The sequence below is a fragment of the Somniosus microcephalus genome, chromosome 1, assembly GCF_052327205.1.
Source record: "Somniosus microcephalus isolate GS21.2 chromosome 1, FLI_Smic_1.0, whole genome shotgun sequence".
NCBI lineage: Eukaryota > Metazoa > Chordata > Chondrichthyes > Squaliformes > Somniosidae > Somniosus > Somniosus microcephalus.
The window spans coordinates 51,567,214-51,586,440 of record NC_140987.1 but is presented as its reverse complement, the minus strand read 5'-3'; the positions used below and the strand labels follow the sequence as shown (position 1 = coordinate 51,586,440).

General features: G+C 46.2%; 1 protein-coding gene across 6 annotated transcripts in view; it reads right to left on the bottom strand.

Annotated features, from left to right (window-relative positions):
* Window positions 1–19,227, bottom strand: part of LOC147124065 (storkhead-box protein 2-like) — a 348,039-nt gene that overhangs the window by 32,708 nt on the left and 296,104 nt on the right. For all 6 annotated transcript variants that reach the window (XM_085980377.1, XM_085980393.1, XM_085980384.1 and 3 more), the window contains one exon: window positions 4,124–4,276. In XM_085980377.1, coding sequence (XP_085836503.1) covers window positions 4,124–4,276 — 153 coding nt within the window. The remainder of the gene's footprint in view (window positions 1–4,123; window positions 4,277–19,227) is intronic.

The window sequence follows — 19,227 nt, the reverse complement described above, 5'->3', positions numbered from 1 at the left end:
CAGACAGAAAGCAAAGAGTTGTGTTGTGTATGTACCTTTAAGAGAATAACTGGTCTCAGACTGCAGTACCGGCAGTGACCACCCCTGTATAAAAGGCGCTAGAGAGCCTCTGTTGTTTAGATTCGTTTATGCCTTTCACCAGTAAAGACTTGTTTGTTTCTCTCCTGCTAGTCCGTGTCTCAATCATTCACGGACTTAATTACTTCGAAGGAAGTATTGGCTCACTACAACCCAGCACTGCCAATCAGGCTGGCGTGTGATGCGTCTCCCTACGGCATTGGGGCGGTACTGTCACATAAATTCCTTGATGGTTTGGAGAGGCCGATAGCTTTTGCGTCACGCTCGTTAACTTCTGCCGAGCGTAACTACGCCCAGATTGACAGAGAGGCCCTCAGCCTAGTGTGGGGGGTGAATAAGTTCAATCACTACCTGCACGGTCAGAAATTTACTCTACTAACCGATCATCAACCTCTTGTCTCCATTTTCAACCCTCAGAAGGGCGTACCGATAATGACAGCACAACGGCTGCAGAGATGGTCCCTTTTCCTAGGGGCACACCAATATGACATCGAGTACAAAGGAACTAAACAGCATGGAAATGCTGATGGATTGTCACGTCTACCGTTGCCGACGGTGGAAGAAGAAGACCTTGCAGTGGATCCAATGGAGTTATTCCACTCGACCATAGTCGAATGTCTCCCTGTGACGAATGCAAACATAGAAAAGGAAACACGGAATGACCCGACACTATCACGGGTCTATGATTTAACGGTGAAGGGATGGCCAGCACATGGCGAACCACTGCTGCCAGCATTTTCGCCAAGAAGAGAACAGCTGTCAGTGTGCAGAGGAACCTTGATGTGTGGATCCAGAGTAGTAATTCCACCTAAGTTGACAGATAGAGTGCTCAATGAGCTTCATGAGGGTCATCTGGGTGGGGTAAAAATGAAGAGCTTAGCCAGAGCGTTTGTGTGGTGGCCGGGAATCGATAGAGAAATCGAAGAGATGACCAAGAGCTGTGCAGGATGCCAGAAGGTCCAAAACGCCCCACCACAAGCTCCTCTGCATCCATGGGAGTGGCCCTCATCTCCATGGCAAAGGGTGCACATTGATTTTGCTGGTCCCTTCATGGACTCGATGTTTTTAATTGCGGTGGATGCACATTCAAAGTGGCCAGAGGTAATAAAAATGTCCTCAACCACCACGGAAAAAACTATCACAGTTTTACGAACCATATTCACCAGGAATGGGCTGCCTGAACAGATTTGCTCTGACAATGGCCCACAGTTTGTGTCTGAAGAGTTCCGGAGGTTCTTAAAGAACAATGGTGTTAAGCATTACACATCTGCACCATATCATCCAGCCACTAATGGATTGGCCGAGAGGTTTGTCCAAACATTCAAGAAGGCTATCAAGGCAATGTGTAATGAAGACATACCCCTACAACACAAGGTGGACAACTTCTTGTTTGCCTACCGGAATGCGACACATGCGGTTGCCAACCAAACTCCAGCCATGATGTTCTTCAATCGAAGGCTACGATGCCGCTTGGATTTGGTTAAGCCAAACGTCCGAAGAGATGTGGAGAACAGGCAGTTTTAGAATATGAATGAAAGGCCGACCAGGAGTTTTAAGATAGGTCAACCAGTTTTGGCCCGGGACTACCGCACTGAGAAATGGCAGCCAGGAACGATTTGTACACGACAAGGACCTCTCATGTATACCGTGGACGTTGGGGAGAGCATTGTAAGACGCCATGCTGACCAGATTCTAGAGTCACTGGAAAACATCAACTCCACACCACGATCTGATACACCTGGTAATGAAATCGACGTTCCAATTGCAGCTACCGCAGAACCGGTAATATTGGAAGCAGATGAACCAAACAACGACATTGATTCCGACTCAACATTGCCAGAAGAACCTGATACCCCAAAGAGGCGTTATCCAGACAGAATCAGGAAGCCTCCTCAAAGACTGAACTTATAATTGCTTAAACCTAACCAATGTATCTAGCAACAGTAATTGTGATTGTAATTCGTTATTAGTTGTTAAATGAATGTTATGTACTGTTTATCTAAAAGGGGAGGAATTGTTGTGTATGTACCTTTAAGAGAATAACTGGTCTCAGACTGCAGTACCGGCAGTGACCACCCCTGTATAAAAGGCGCTAGAGAGCCTCTGTTGTTTAGATTCGTTTATGCCTTTCACCAGTAAAGACTTGTTTGTTTCTCTCCTGCTAGTCCGTGTCTCAATCATTCACGGACTTAACAAGTTGGAATAAACAGGTCTTTTTCCGAGTGGCAAGCAGTGACTAGTGGGGTACCGCAGGGATCAGTCCTTGGACCCCAGCTATTCACAATATATATTAATGATCTAGACAAGGGAACTAGATGTAATATCTCCAAATTTGCAGACGACACAAAGCTGGGTAGGCGTGTGTGCTGTGAAGAGGATGCCGAGAAACTCCAGGATGATTTGGACAGGTTGGGTGATTGGGCAAAAGCATGGCAGATGCAATATAACGTGGATAAATGTGAGGTTATCCACTTTGGTGGCAAAAACAGGAAGGCAGATTATTATTTGAATGGCAATAGATTGGGAGAAGGGGAAGTGCAACGAGGCCTGGGTGTCCTTGTGCACCAGTCGCTGAAGGTAAGCATGCAGGCGCAGCAGGCGGTTAAGAAGGCAAATGGTATGTTGGCCTTCGTAGCGAGAGGGTTTGAATACAGGAACAAGGATGTCTTGCTGCAGTTATACAGGGCCTTGGTGAGACCACATCTTGAGTACTGTGTGCAGTTTTGGTCGCCTTATCTGAGGAAGGATATTCTTGCCATGGAGGGAGTGCAGCGAAGATTCACCAGGCTGATTCCTGGGATGGCAGGAATGACGTATGAGGAGAGATTGGGTCGATTGGGCTTGTACTCGCTGGAGTTTAGAAGAATGAGAGGGGATCTCATTGAAACTTATAAAATTCTGACAGGACTGGACAGACTAGATGCAGGAAGGATGTTCCCGATGGTCGGGGAGTCCAGAACCAGGGGTCACAGTCTAAGGATAAAGGGTAGGCCATTTAGGACAGAAATGAGGAGGAATTTCTTCACCCAGAGAGTGGTGAACTTGTGGAATTATCTACCACAGAAGGCAGTAGAGGCCAATTCATTAAATATATTCAAGAAGGAGTTGGATATATTTCTTAAGGCTAAAGGGATCAAGGGATATGGGGAGAAAGCAGGGACAGGGTACTGAGTTTGGATGATCAGCCATGATCACATTGAATGGCGGAGCAGGCTCGAGGGGCCGAATGGCCTACTCCTGCTCCTATCTTCTATGTTTCTATTTGTTTGCAATTCTCTTATAATAAGTAGCTGACTGCTGAATTTCTACCACCAGATGCTGCCAGCACATCTGAAATCATTGGCTGGATTGTCTTTTTTTCCTCCATCACTGGTAACATGGTAGTTCAATTACAAAGGTCAAACATACCCACGTAAAGCTGTGCGATTAATAATTGGGCTTTGCCCATGATGAGCACAGATCGTGACAATGTTTCTTGACACTAATTATTTGTCAGCCAGCAAAGAATACACACAAGAGCACATTAAATGTGCAGGTCATACCAAAGAGCTACTTTGCATTTTAATATAAGCAACTTAGCATGCTCACTGTGGGACTGCCCAAACATGTTTCACACAAGACTCTGCAAATTAAAACAAAATCTCGAAATCTGAATCAAAAACAATAGAAAGTTCTGGGAATACACAGCAAGTCAGTCAGCATCTGTAAGAAGACGCATCGTACCCGAAATGCTAACCTGTCTGTTTTATTTACAGATGACGACCTACTGTGCATTTCCAGTATTATCTGTTCTGGTTTACACAAGATTCTTAGAAGGGAGCAGAGAGATGAGATTTTCACCTCATCAGCCTTTCCTGTATTCGAAGTGATGCAGACAAACGCATACTGATTCACCGCCCAGACATCCAGCTTTAACTACAATATTAGTGGGGCTATGCCACTTTAAATGTCTTTAGACATCATAAGAAAACAACAGGATTGTTAAATGCAGAATTTGTACCAACCTCAATACAATCTGCAAAAATATTTTTGGCTAAAAACATACCTGGAAAGCAGGTAGCTAAGTGCTCCATGAGTGCCTCCTGCGTGACCGGTTTCCTTGAAGCATTCATTGCGGAGATGGCCAAGCAAAGAATTTCCCCAAGTGGAATAAACTGTGACTGGCTGATGGGGGACATACTGATTGGTGACACATCACCTAGGGATCAGATAGAGAAATAAACCCAATTAGATTTATTGTATAAAACACAAACTGTATTTATTCTCTTTAAAAGACGCACAGCTAAGTACAGTATCCACAGCTCAAACAAATACTTCATGAAAGGAATCAACATTGGTCAAGCAGTGTAAATATAAACTGAGGTATTTGCATCAAAATGAATCGCACGTGGAAAGTAAAGATAAATGTTGGAAAACTGGCACATAAATCTGACATAAGAAAAGCTAGCAAATTAATCCCATATACCTATTTTCAATCTCTCTGCTCTCAATGAGATCAATAAAAGCAGTGCAACTAAACCAGAACCAGAATAATATTCATACAGAGCAGCAGCATTCCCAAATTCAATCTCTGTGGTCTGTGCTACAACTTACTTCCTTACAATTCACTTTCAAAATCGCAACTGTCCCAGCCTTTGGCCCTCCATTCACCACGACATTTCTGCAGCTACCGATCTGCTCAACCACACCCTCAGTTTTTCTTTCTTTGATGCCCTAGTCCCCATTAAAGAAAGAAAAACTTACATAAGAACATACGAACTAGGAGCAGGAGTAGGCCATTCAGCCCTTCAAGCCTGCTCCGCCATTCAATGAGATCATGGCTGATCTTCTGCCTCAACTCCATTCACCGGCCCTCTCGCCATATCCCTCGATGCCTTTACTAGTCAGAAATCTATCGACTTCTGTTTTGAATACACCCAATGACTGAGCCTCCACAGCCCTGTGGGGTAGAGAATTCCAAAGATTCACCACCCTCTGTGTGAAGAAATTTCTTCTCATCTCAGTCCTGAATGACCTACCCTTTATCCTGAGGCTGTGGCCCCTGGTTCTGGACTCCCCAGCCAAGGGAAACATTCTCCCAGCATCCACCCTATCAAGCCCTGTAATAATTTTGTATGCTTCAATGAGATCCCCTCTCATTCTTCTGAATTCAAGAGAATACAGGCCTAGTTTACTCAATCTCTTCTCATACAACAGTCCTGCAATCCCAGGAATCAATCTTGTAAACTTTCGTTGCACTCCCTCTATGGTAAGTACAGTATATCCTTCCTTAGGTAAGGAAACCAAAATTGTACACAGTACTCCAGGTGTGGTCTCACCAAGGCCCTATATAATTGAAGTAAGACTTCTTGGGGGAGAAATAGAGTATAGCCCCGTTTGGGGCGCCAGCCTCGCCAGGGCGCTAAAAGTAGCGCCCCGGAAACATTCGCGCCCGTGCACCGGAAATTGAGTTGTTGCGCCCCAAAGGGAAGCGCGGCGCTACTGGAGGCGCCCCGCATCCCTCTTGGGGTGCTGCGAGTGAATATCGTGGAGCTATGTGCCGCAGCACCACACGCTGTGGCACGTCGCGCTGCAGTATTGCAGGCCTTCCTCCCCTTCTTAAAGGGGAGGGGCCTTGTGCAGCGCGATCTGGGGCCCAGCTGGGCCCCCGAGGATCGGGAGTGCAGGCAAAAGAGCCCGGCACCGAGGAGGAGTGCCGGGCTCTTGGAGCGCAGCCGGCATTCCGCTGGGGGGGGGGGGTTCAGGAGGCCGGGGATGGGAGCGCAGGCAGGTGCTGGCAGGCGGCCAACAACAAAAATGGCCGCTCCGCACCTCGCCTTTAATTTGCGCCTCCCCGGCCGCAGGTAGGCCCCCCTGAACCGGTCGGACATAGCGTCCGGCGGTAAATCAGGGGGCGCTGCCAAATATCGCAGCCGGGGCATCAGCGGGGCGCTGCACACACCGACGACGTCATCGGCGCAGTGCTAATGGTTAGCGCCACCACTAATGTCCCGCGGAATTTAGCGGGAGGCGTGGGCAGTGCCGCACCCGGGTGCCAGTTGGCTTGCGACCCACTTAGCGCCCTCTTAAGGCACTAACGGGTGGTACAACCTACTGAATTTCTCCCCCCTTTACTCCTGTACTCACATTCTCTTGTAATGAAGGCCAGCATACCATTTGCCTTCCTAATGGCTTGCTGCACCTGCACATTCACTTTCAGTGACTCATGTACAAGGACACCCAGGTCCCTTTGAGCATCTGCATTCCCCAATCTTTCACCATTTAGGAAATACTCTGCCTTTCTGTTTTTTCTACCAAAGTGGATAACTTCACATTTATCCACATTATATTCCATCTGTCATGTTCTCGCCCACTCACTGAGCCTGTCGAGATCCCCTTGAAGCCTCTTCACATCCTCTTCACAACTGACACTGCCACCTAGCTTGGTATCATCAGCAAATTTGGAAATGTTACATTTAGTCCCCTCATCCAAATCATTGATATAGATTGTGAATAGCTGGGGCCCAAGCACCGATCCTTGCGGTACTCCACTAGTCACAGCCTGCCATCCTGAAAAAGACCCATTTATCCCTACTCTTTGTTTTCTGTCTGTTAACCAATTCTCAATCCACGCTAGTATATTGGGTCTTTTATCTGGTTTTTCGCCTCTCCCGGGAGATCACATGGGTTCGGGTGGATGGAGAGTGATAGAAGATTTGAGGTTAGGATCAGATCAGCCATGATCTTATTGAATGGTGGAGCAGGCTCGAGGGGCTGATTGGCCTACTCCTGCTCCTATTTCTTATGTTCTTATGTACCCCCAATTCCACGTGCCCTAATTTTGTTCACCAGCCTCTTGTGTGGGACCCTATCGAAGGCCTTCAAAAATCCAGATACACCACATCTACCGGTTCCCCTTTGTTTACTCCACTAGTTACATCCTCAAAGAACTCCAATAGGTTTGTCAAACAGGATTTCCCTTTCATAAATCCATGTTGACTCTGCCCAATCTTACTATTAGTTTCTAAGTGCCCAGTTATTGCATCCTTTGTAACAGATTCCAGCATTTTCCCCAACTACTGATGTGAGGCTAACAGGTTTGTAGTTCCCCGTTTTCTCATGACCTTCTGACTCAAAGGCGAGTGTGCTACCAACTGAGCCATGGCTGACACTGTGGTTCAGTTGGTAGCACATTACTCTCTCTCACCCTGGCTGCTCCCATTTTATAATGCTCCTGGGACGTTTTACTCCATTAAAGGTGCTATATAAATACAAGTTGTTGTTACTGTGCTAAGCCAGTGGTTCTCAAACTCGGGTCCGCAGAGATGTTCCAGAGGATCTGTGAAACATTGATCAATTATTTGTTGGAAAAGATCTCCGAAAAATTGCAGACGTAAAAATTAACCAGTGAGTTTGGGGGACGAGGCGGGACCAGAGTGATCATGTTCACGTTCCTTCCAATCACTGACATTAATCCAGGGATTCCCAGTGGCGGGTCAGTTTGCATCTTGTGACGGGCGGCGCGGGCCGATCTGTGAGTGACGAATTTCAAATTCAGTTGGAGGGTGAGAAAGTTGTATCTCAAAGCAGTGTCCTAATTTTAAACAAAGGCAATTACAATGGCATGAGGGCAAAACTGGCTAAAGTGGACTGGAAATATAAATTAAAGGGTAAGACAGTTGAAATGCAGTGGCGGACATTTAAGGAGATATTTCATAATTCTCAACAAAAATATATTCCAGTGAGAAAAAGATTTTAAGAGAAGAGAGCACCGTCCGTGGCTAACTAAAGAAGTAAAGGATGGTATCAAATTGAAAACGAAGGCATACAATGTTGCCAAGATTGGTGGGAGACCAGAGGATTGGGACACCAAAGGATGACTAAAAAAAAATAAAGAGAGAGAAGATCAATTATGAGAGTAAACTGGCAAGAAACATTAAAACAGAAAGTAAGAGCTTCTACAGGTATATAAAAAGGAAGAGGGTAGCTAAAGTAAACGTTGGTCCCTTAGAGGATGAGACTGGGGAATTGATAATGGGGAATATTTTGTATCTGTCTTCATGGTAGAAGACACTAGCAACTAGCAATGGATAATCGAGGGGCCACAGGGAGGGGGGAACTAAAGACAATCACTAGCACTAAGGAAATAGTACTTGGCAAAATAATGGGACTATAATATGACAAGTCCCCTGGACCAGATGGCCTGCATCCTAGGGTCTTAAAATAAGTGGCTGCAGAGATAGTGGATGCATTGGTTTCAATATACCAAAATTCCCTGGACACTGGAGAGGTCCCAGCGGATTGGAAAACCACAAATGTAATGCCCCTATTTAAGAAAGGAGGGAGACAGAAAGCAGGAAACTATAGACCAGTTAGCCTAACATCTGTCATTGGGAAAATGCTGGAGTCCTTCATTAAGGAAGCAGTAGCAGGGCATTTGGAAAATCATAATGCAGTCAAGCAGAGTCAGAAATAACAACAGAAAATGCTGGAAAAAACTCAGCAGGTCAGGCAACATCCGTGGAGAGAAATTTGAGTTGACGTTTCGGGTCGAACTCTTCTTCAAAACTGGAAAGAAAAGAAAATAGATCGAAGGCAGGGCTGCGATCGGACAAAAGAAGTGAAAGAAACAAAAGAAGTAAAAGAGACAATAAAAGGTATTAGAAGCTAGACGAGATGGTAATAGGCTGAGTTTAGGTGTAAAGTGTACTGGCAGGGCAAGAGATAGCTGCCAGGTGTAAGAGAGAAACAAAAGGAAAGGGGGGGGGGGGGGGAAAGGAGCGGAAAAATTACAAGAAAAAATGTAATAGGGGCCGAGGTTATGATCTGAAATTGTTGAACTCGATATTGAGTCCGGAAGGCTGTAGAGTGCCTAATTGGAAGATGAGGTGCTGTTCCTCGAGTTTACGTTGAGCTTCCGTGGAACAATACAAGAGGCCAAGGATGGTGAGGTCCGAGTGGGAATGGAGCGGTGAACTAAAATGACAGGCGACCGGAAGCTCGGGGTCACCCTTACGGACTGAACGGAGGTGTTCCGCAAAGCGGTCACCCAATCTGCGTTTGGTCTCCCCAATGTAGAGAAGACCGCATCGTGAGCAGCGAATACAGTATACTAGATTGCGAGAAGTACAAGTAAATCGCTGTTTCACCTGGAAGGGGTGTTTGGGGCCCTGGACAGTGGGAAGTCAGCATGGTTTTATGAAAGGGAAATCATGTTTAACAAACTTGCTGGAGTTCTTTGAGGAGGTAATGAGCAGGGTGGACAAAGGTGAGCCAGTGGATGTGGTGTATTTGGATTTCCAAAAGGCATTCGATAAGGTGCCACATAAAAGGTTACTGCATAAAATAAGAGCTCACGGAATTGGGGGTAATATATTAGCATGGATAGAAAATTGGTTAACTAACAGAAAGCAGAGTCGGGATAAATTTTCCGGTTGGCAAACGGTAACTAGTGGGGTGCCACAGGGATCGGTGCTGAGGCCTCAACTATTTACAATCTAGATTAATGACTTGGATGAAGGGACCGAATGTAATGTAGCCAAGTTTGCAGATGATACAAAGATGGGTGGGAAAGCAATTTGTGCAGAGGACTCGAAGAACCTGCAAAGGGATACGGACAGGCTAAGTGAGTGGGCAAACATTTGGTAGATGGAGTATAATGTGGGAAACTGCGAGGTTATACACTTTGGCAGGAAAAATAAAAAAGCAAATTATTTAAATGGAGAGAGATTACAAAATGCTACAGTTCAGAGGGACCTGGGGATCCTTATGCATGAAACACAAAAAGTTAGCATGGAGGTACAGCAAGTAATCAAAAAGGCAAATGGAATGTTGGCCTTTATTGCAAGGGGGTTGTTGTATAAAAGCAGGAAAGTCCTGCTACAACTGTACAGGGTATTGGTGAGACAACACCTTGAATACTGCGTACAGTTTTGGTCTCCTTATTTAAGGAAGGGTATACTTGCATTGAACGCGGGGGCACAGTTTTAGAATAAAGGGTCGCCCTTTTAGAACTGAGATGAGGAGGAATTTATTCTCTCAGAGGGTCGTAAATCTGTGGAATTCTCTGCCTCAGAGCTGTGGAGGCTGGGTCATTAAATACATTTAAGGTGGAGATAGACAGATTTTTGCAAGATAATGGAGTGAAGGGTTATGGGGAGCAGGCGGGGAAGTGGCTTTGAGCCCAAGATCAGCCATGGTCTTATTGAATGGTGGAGCAGGCTTGAGGGGCCAAGTGGCCTATTCCTGCTCCTATTTCTTATGTTTCTTATGTAAGAAACAGGATAATTACTCCGTTACTGAGTGAACTCCGCTCTATTCGTGACATGGCTCTGACAGTTCTAATACTTTATATAACACAGGGAGTGACTTTAAAGTGTAACAGTAACGGTTTGTAACTCAGCAGAGAGCGGGATTGAGCTCTGCAGGGTGTAGATTGGAGCCGTCTGACCATTTAATGTTCACTCATCAGCCCTACTTTACCATCTGTGTTCCTGTTCCAGGCTCTACAATCATTTACCTTCAGTTTCACGGGAGGCCAATGAGTTTATTATACCGGGACTGACAGGGGAGATTACGGTCAGCATCAGCTCCTGAGGAATGGACTGAACCGGGTAATAATACAAGGGATGGTCCGGGATATAAGTAAAACAAAAGTAATAATAAATATATATGTTTAATTGCATAACTCATTTTTATACAGAAAAAATACTTGTGTTGTGTTACAGGGGGTCCGTGGAATGTTTATAACATTGGAGTGGGGCCGCATTTTCATATTATGAGTACTATAATTTAGCTGGGGGTCTGTGATTATTAATCGATTTGAAAAGGGATCCTTCAACCAAAGCAGTTTGAGAACCACTGTGCTAAGCAAACTGATTTTGCCACAAGAGGTCTTGGCAGCCTTGGCTGGGCTGGGGGAGTAAGAAGAAAAAAAAAATCAGTTAGCGTTCTCACTACCAATTGCCATCCAGCAGCCTCTGCTGCAAGTGTATGCACCTAGATGCCGGACTAAGGCAGGATCAGGCTCAGTTGTGATTTCTCTACAGTTGGATACACTGCTGCTACCACTGAGCAAGTCCACACATGAATAATGACCAACTTGAGCAAGATGTCTGCTGGGCTGATGTCTGCCTCTACCATTGGAGTAGTACCCTAGCATGAATCATTGTCTTCAACAGAGGAGGGGTATTGGAGTAAAGGTGGGGTGGAGTTGGGGGGGGGGGGGGGGGAGCGGGGAAAGAGTGTAGCGCGTCTCTGGAGCAGTTCAGAAGAATAAATTTCAATTATAAATCAGATGTTCTTGCTAATTTTTTTTTTATTGGTAACATGTGGCTACTGACAGAGCTAGGCACCGAACAGGATTACAAAAATATGTTTAAGTGATCCAAGCCCCTTTCTGTGATTGCTATCAGAAAGGCCAGCTGAAGCAACCCGTTTTATTGCTGTACCTCAGGATTGACAAAACACAAACATATATGCTTTATTTTGTGTCAGCTGTGGCTCAGCGGGTAGCACATCGCCTCTGAGTCAGAAGGTTGTGGGTTCAAGTCCCACTCCAGAGACTTGAGCACATAAAACTAGGCTGACACTCCAGTGCAGTGCTGAGGGAGTGCTGCACTGTCGGAGGTGCCGTCTTTTGGTTGAGACGTTAAACCGAGGCCCTGTCTGCTCTTCCAGGTGGACGTAAAAGATCCCAAGGCATTATTTCGAAGAAGAGCAGGGGACTTGTCCCCGGTGTCCTGACCAGTATTTATCCCTCAACCAACATAACAAAAACAGATTATCAGGTCATTATTACATTGCTGTTTGTGGGAGTTTGCAGTGCGCAAATTGGCTGCCGCGTTTCCCACATTACAACAGTGACTACACTCCAAAAGTACTTCATTGGCTGTAAAGCGCTTTGAGACGGCCGGTGGTTGCGAAAGGTGCTATATAAACACAAGTCTTCTTTTAAATTGTCATAGAAGTTGCCGCCACGCCCCTGCGATGATATACCGCTGTAATCTGCATGTTGTGACATTGGAACGTGGAGCTCAAACTATAAATTTGCACCTCTGATGTCAGGACGGTTTCGTTCTCTTGTGCACCGAGACGCTATTATTCTTCATTACAGACAACCTCTGGCACCAGCTCAATCTGACATACGGCCGTTGGTTTCCCATGGCAGAAATAAGGCAAAAGGTAGACAAATGCACACCGACAAACCGTTCCAAATTATAGATAAGCTTTAGTCTCTGTCTTGTTTTGCACACTTTGTACAAAAATAATAAATTGCAGGACAACGGAGTATTACAATTTAAACTCTTTCAATGAAGCATCAGGTCTGATCTGACTCACAGCAGTACAGCACCGTGTGGACAAAATGGAGTCCGGACCCTGGGTCCTCCAAAACAATAGCAGTCCTTACAGATGCCTGCAGGCCAATGACAACTCAGCATGTGATCACATGTGAATATAATACGTATTCCTTACAGATGCCTGCGGGCCAATGATAAATCAATATGCAAATATTACAGTCTCTCATTTATATATGCACGAACAGGTTCACCATTTATACAAAACTAGCTGAGAACTGCACACACCCACCCAGAAGCTGTACATACTTGTTATTCACTATTAAGTGTGCTGTACTTAATTCACACTTTTCACTACCCTGACATTTATATATAATTTCACCTGTTTTACGGTGCATCACATTTGTTATATATTGTTGCACAGATAGCAAGTTTGTGACATTTTAATTTATACCCAAAAAGATACAGTCTACTTGTCGGCTGTTGTGCAATAAAATGCTGGAAACCTAACCATATGCACTTAAATCACCAAGCGAGTTGGGGATTAGCACTGTGGTTCTTTGCACGGGCACAATGTTACATTTGGAGGACATTTTCATGCTTATTATAGTGTATAGAGTTACAATGTTACAGCATAGTGAGGAGACAGCCTCACCGGAAAAAAGTCAGGGCAGTGTTAATTAGAGTTTTCCCCTTCTTTGTTTACCTTTTGCAGTTGGCAAAAGTTTTAACATAATGGAGGTCCTGTCTCCAATGTTCAAAATTGGGAGGAGAAGTTGAAATTCCACAGAATCCAGCAAAATACTGGAGGAATGACAGGCTCTAAAATTAACAAAGAGAAATGTATTTAACACTACGTAAATGCCAGAGGCACAGCCAGGTTGATTTTGAGGGGTTTTCCTGCTATTATTTGCGGCGTCGGTATTGGCGCAAAATCATATCAAAAATACATTTAAATTAGGAAATTAATATTAACAGAGTACAGCTAAGCCACTGAACGTTATCGGGTTTGCTCATCTCTACATCTAGCTTTTTAAGTAAAATCAAACAATAACTGGAAAAGAAGTACTAGGGGACCAAAAATATCATATTGGAAGGTTCAACTTACACTGCTGCAAAAGCAGCAGCTTCTATTTATAGAGAGCCTTTAAGGTAGCAAAATTATCCCAAGGTATTTCACAGAGGCATAATCTGACAAAAATGGGTGTTGAGCCAAAGAGAGAGATGGGGGGGGTGGGGGCGGGGAGGCAACCAAGAACCTCATAGAAGTGGCTTTTAGAGAGTATCTTAAAGGAGAAGAGGGAAGTGAAAAGGTGGTGGGGTTTAGGGAAAGAACTGCGGGTTAGGTTGATTGGCTATGATAAATTGACCCTTAGTGTTAGGGGGATTAAATACGTGGGGTTACGGGGATAGGGTGGGATACGTGTTGGTGTAGGGGTTACGGGATCGGGTGGGATATGTGTCGGTGCAGGCTCGATGGGCCGAAATGGCCTCTATCTGCACTGTGGGGTTTCTGTGATTCTGTGAACTCCAAAGCATGGGGCCTAGACGGCTGAAGGAACTAGCGTGGGACTACAGACCACAGAAAATACGGTTATTTATTCACCAATTCTTATTTCCACAATTTATTCACATATGAAAACGGTCACTAAACCAGTGAATAGAGGGGTGAGGAGAAATTTGTTTTCACTGAGGGCTGTTACAACATGAAGGGGGAAAAATTCAGTTGGTAGCGCCATCCGTTAGCGCCTTAAGAGGGCGCTAAGTGGGGCGCAAACCAACTAACGCCCGGGCGCGACACTGCCCACACCTCCCGCAAAGTTCAGCAGGAGGTTAGTGGTGGCGCTAACCGGTAGTGCCCTGCGGCATTGCACCGCTGGCGATGACGTCATTGGTGTGCGCAGCGCCCCGCTCGCGATCTTCGGGAGCGCCCCCTGATTTACCGCCGGACGCTATATCCGCCAGGGTCAGGGGGGCATACCTGCGGCCGGGGAGGCGCAATTTAAAGGCGAGGTGCGGGGCGGCCATTTTTGTTGCTGGCTGCCTGCCAGCACCTGCCTGCGCTCCCGTCCCCGGTCTCCTGAACCCCCCCTCCGCGGAGTGCCGGCTGTGCTCCAAGAGCCCGGCACTTCTCTTGGGTGCCGGGCTCTTTTGCCTGCACTCCCGATCCCCGGGGGCCCAGCTGGGCCCCAGGTTGCGCTGCACAAGGCCCCTCCCCTTTAAAAAGGGGAGGAAGGCCTGCAATACCGACGTGACGTGCCGCAGCATAACGACGCAATATTGACTCACAGTGCCCCAAGAGGGATGCAGGGCGCTTCCAGTAGCGCCCCGCTTTCCTCTTGGGGCGCAACCACTCAATTTCCGGCGCGGGGGCGCTAATTTTTCCGGGGCGCTACTCAATTTTTAGCCCAAAATGTTTTGTTACAGGGATTAATTGAGGAAGAGAACTTTGCATCATTGGATACATAGTTGAAGCAGAGGAAAATACAGGGTACAAAAAGAAAATATGGCAGATGCTGGAAACCTGAAATAAAAACAGAAAATGTTGGAGATACTCAGCAGGTCAGGCAGCATCTGTGAAGAGAGAAACAAAGTTAACGTTTCAGGTCGATGACGTTTTGTCAGAACTGGAAAAAAGCAGGAAATGGAACAGATTTTTAAGCAAGTGCAGGGGCTGGGAAAGGGGGGAGGGGATGAAAGAACAAAAGGGAAGGTCTGTGATAGGATAGAAGGCGGGAGAAGTTAAGAGACATTGAGAGATATTCAAGGCAAAAGGAGATGGTAATGGGACAGGTTAAGAAACAAAGGATGGCTCTAGATGAAGTGTGAATTGCGCTGGCAGAACGAAGGACAGCTGCCCTGTGGGAGAGAAGAACAAAAGACACAGACAAAAAATGTGGATGAAAAATATATATATGATAGGGGCCGAGGTTATAATCTGAAATTGTTGAACTCGATGTTGAGTCCAGAAGGTTGTAAAGTGCCTAATCGAAAGATGAGGTGCTGTTCCTCGAGCTTCCGCTGAGCTTCAGTGGAACAATGCAGGTGAGGACGGTGAGGTCTGAGTGGGAGCGGAGCGGAGAATTAAAGTGACAGGCGACCGGCAGCTCGGGGTCCCCCTTACGGACTGAGTGGAGGTATTCCGCAAAGCGGTCACCCAATCTGCGTTCGATCTCCCCAGTGTACAGGGACTACAGACCACTGAAAATACAGTTATTTATTCACCAATCCTTCACCAAAAAATACAGGGTAATAGGACAGACCAGGGCAATGGGCTGAATGGCCGCCTTCTGTACTGTAAACCTCTCTGGGCCTAATTTCTTCCACTCCACTCAGCCCACAGACCTATCTCAGGCTCATATGCAGGTCCTGGCTCAGCCTAAATGTTTATCCAAGGTAACATTGCACTGTAAATATAAACAAATGTTTAATGGTAATTTTTTATCAACTTTACCCGTTATACAATTAGGAGTTAACAAATCCTGTTCTCGGATAAAGATGGTGCATTTCCTTTAAGTGTTGCCTGACTTTTTATAACTTTTGAAGTGTTCTGTACATCGCAGCTTTGTTAATCCCTTTCCTGAAGCTTATTATTGTGCTGCAGCATTGTCGCTGCCCCATTTATCTGATTTACCAGTGGCAATGTGATGATGACAGAACTCTGCTGAGGTCTCAGGGGGGAGACAGTGTTCTGTGGTGCAGCATAAATGACTAGTTATTTCCTAATTGTGATGAAAGACATATTTTTCAAAATCAGATCATGTGTTGCTAATATTCCATAACAGAATTATAGACCGCGGATAAAATGGATGTGCGATTCTTCTGTCAGGATAAGGGAGCCAGTTTTAGAAATGTAAGCATAGATAACCTGCAATCTGAACTGGATAAGCGCCAAAATATAAGAAAAAGCCTATCTTGATTTAAAGCCAGCTGCGTAAAGTGATCACTTTGCAGTATACTGATGCCGGAGCACTGCATTAGTAAGGAATGCACCCCCTTCTTTTGGAGGGTTGAGTAGATTAGGTGAATCATTTGCATCACAGCAGGTAAAATTGTGGCCATCTGTCTTGAATGACAATGAAGCTATTTACAAATGTAACAAGACACCTCACTTCATCTCTGAAAGAGAAGGCGACAGGAGCATTCAGGTGACGCTGGGGATCATGGCTTGGGGCCCCCACAGTTTTACTAAAGCATTTCATTGCAGTTTATCGTGATTTATCTCATGATTTCCTGGCTCAGAAATGTTTCCTTATGAACATTTTATAATCTTGGTGATGAAAGTTTAGATCAGACTTTGGCAGATTTTTTTTTTCTGTTCACGATTTTCATCTGTTCCTCATTTGGAAAAATAACCCTTGTTTTTCTTTGGTGCTGTGTGTAAATTCAGTCAGCATTTCGCAAGAGATGGAGTATACTTAGTGCACGAAACACCAATAATGGTTTTACTATCTAATGCTTAATTGTATTACTGTATGTAGAAACGTCAACTCAAATTTCTCTCCACAGGTGTTGCCTGACCTGCTGAGTTTTTCCAGCATTTTCTGTTGTTATGTCTAGAAATTATTGTTCTCTGGCAGGCTAGAGCAAGCTGGGCGCAGGGGGCAATCCCCGCACCGGAAGAGGTAGGCCCAAGGCACATCCGATATTGGTACGATAGCAAAATACTGCGGATGCTGGAAATCCAAAATAACAACAGAAAACGCTGGAAAAACCCAGCAGGCCAGGGCAGCATCCGTGGAGCGAGAAACGGAGTTAACGTTTCAGGTCAAAGACCCTTCATCAGAACAGGAAAAAAAGCAGGAAAAGGGATAGATTTTAAAGCAAGTGGGGGCTGGGAAAAGGGGGAGGGGATGAAAGAACAAAAGGGAAGGTCATAGAAAGCAGGAGAGATTAAGAGACATTAAGCAATATTCAAGGAACAAAGGATGGCTCTAGATGAAGTGTGAATGGCCCGATATTGGGCCTGGGGCCTCATTTAAATGAAACCAGTGAGCTGCACACACTTGCTGGGCATCCCCATGCAGCTCACCAGCGAATCGGCATTGGATTTCAGGGCCACTGCAATGCTGACAGTGGCCCTCGGGTAGTCCTGGGAGGGTAGGGAGGCGATTGATGGGGGGGAAGCATTCTGGAAAGCAGGGCGGAGGGGGGGGGGGGGGGGGGGAGGTCAGAGAAGGTGATCGGGAGGGGGCCGAGCGATAGCCAGCAATGAATGGTCTTTGGCTCCACATTCAGCTAAGTTTTTAAAAAAAAATCAAACTTACCTTTTTGATGGTGGCCTCTAGCGGTCCCCTAAAGGACCCCTGGCTAGGCCGCACATAGACCATGTGCCGCCGGTCTGGTGCTGGCTGTGTTCTGGGCAGACCAATTTTGCAAAAGTGGTCTAAGGGTATACAAATCGCATATTGCCTGTTTCAAGCAAGGGCCCTGGGTTCCTTAGTTTCTGCCTTTACCAAATGGTGGGCAGCGCACTTCTGGCGCGCTGTGTGTGCGTGCAAGCCGCCCGCCATGTTGGCTGCTTTGCACCCATCCTTTGCCTGTAACGCAGGTGCAGAGTCGATCAATTTCTTGGGCCATATTTCTTAACTGATAGTATTTGATGATGAAATGAAATTAACAAAAAAAAAAATTCTCAGTGCAGGAATGGCAAAATTTCTCAAATTGCTAATCTAATCCTTTAATTCTCGAAAGGTTTTCAAACTGAGCCCCACGAACTTTAGGGGAGCTGCACGATTTTCTCGGGCATGGAGAATTTGGCTGTAGGCATGTTCTTTTTGTTGGGTGTAGGATTCAAGGACTAAGAGATACAGTTTAAAGGATGAAAAAGGAAAATAGCCAACACGTTTTTAATAAGAGGCCGATAGAATTGTGCATCAGGAGGGGGTGATGGAACAAATAAACCATGGTGGCCTAGAAATTCACTATGGCCCCGCCAGCTGGCTAGCGCCCAAAAGTTAGTGCTGGGCGGGAAGCCTATGGCGATCGTCAGATATTCATTGTTAGCGCCCCAATTCGGAAACGGGCGCTATACCAGGGTGTGCCCGCCTCCGCTTGGGGCGCTGACACTGAATATCAGCGCTCTTGGCGTCGCTGCGCCAGCCGCTGCGGAGCGGCAGGCTGCGGTACTGCAGGCCTCCTCCTTCTCTTAAGGGGGAGCTGCCTGCAACGGGGAGATCGCCGCTGGATAGTGCCGGCAAATGAGCCCGGCACCACGGAGGGGGGGGGGGTGGAGGAGGCCGGGGAAGGAGGTGCGGGCAGGCGGACGCTTTTTCGCACCTTCCGCTTTAAAGCGCCCCACTAAGGCAGCAGACCGTTTTCTGGTCGCTGTTTGCAGCCGCTTCGGAGGAGGCGGCCGCAACTAAATATGGGGATCGGGCCGGTTTCGGGGCGGAACCAGGGCACTGCGCACACCGATGACGTCATCGGTGCCGGCGCAGCGCTAACGGCTACCGCCGCCAATACCGCTGCGCTGAATATCTGCGCAAACTCATTTCTGGCGCAAAAATCACTCTTTAGGCGTTAACTGGGCGCAAAGCTGGCAGCGCCTTAATGAATTTCTAGGCCGGTATGTTTTAAAAAAGATGTGGCAAAACCACTAAGTGACTTACATAATTGTCTGTAACCAATGTTATTACCTTTCAAGTTGGCTCTGGTTAAACAGAGCTAGATCGACAGCATCGCGATCTGATGCGATGACGTCATCACGTGGGTCACGTGACGTCCCCTTTGGCGGGAAATGTGATGACGTCATGACGTCAGAGGTAGAGGGCGGGACCAGCCAGTCCTCGTGTGGATTGAAAGAGAAAAGACCTGTTCTGAGCTTCTCCTGTAGTTTCTTGTTTTGTAAAGTTCTTAGATAATAAATTCAGTT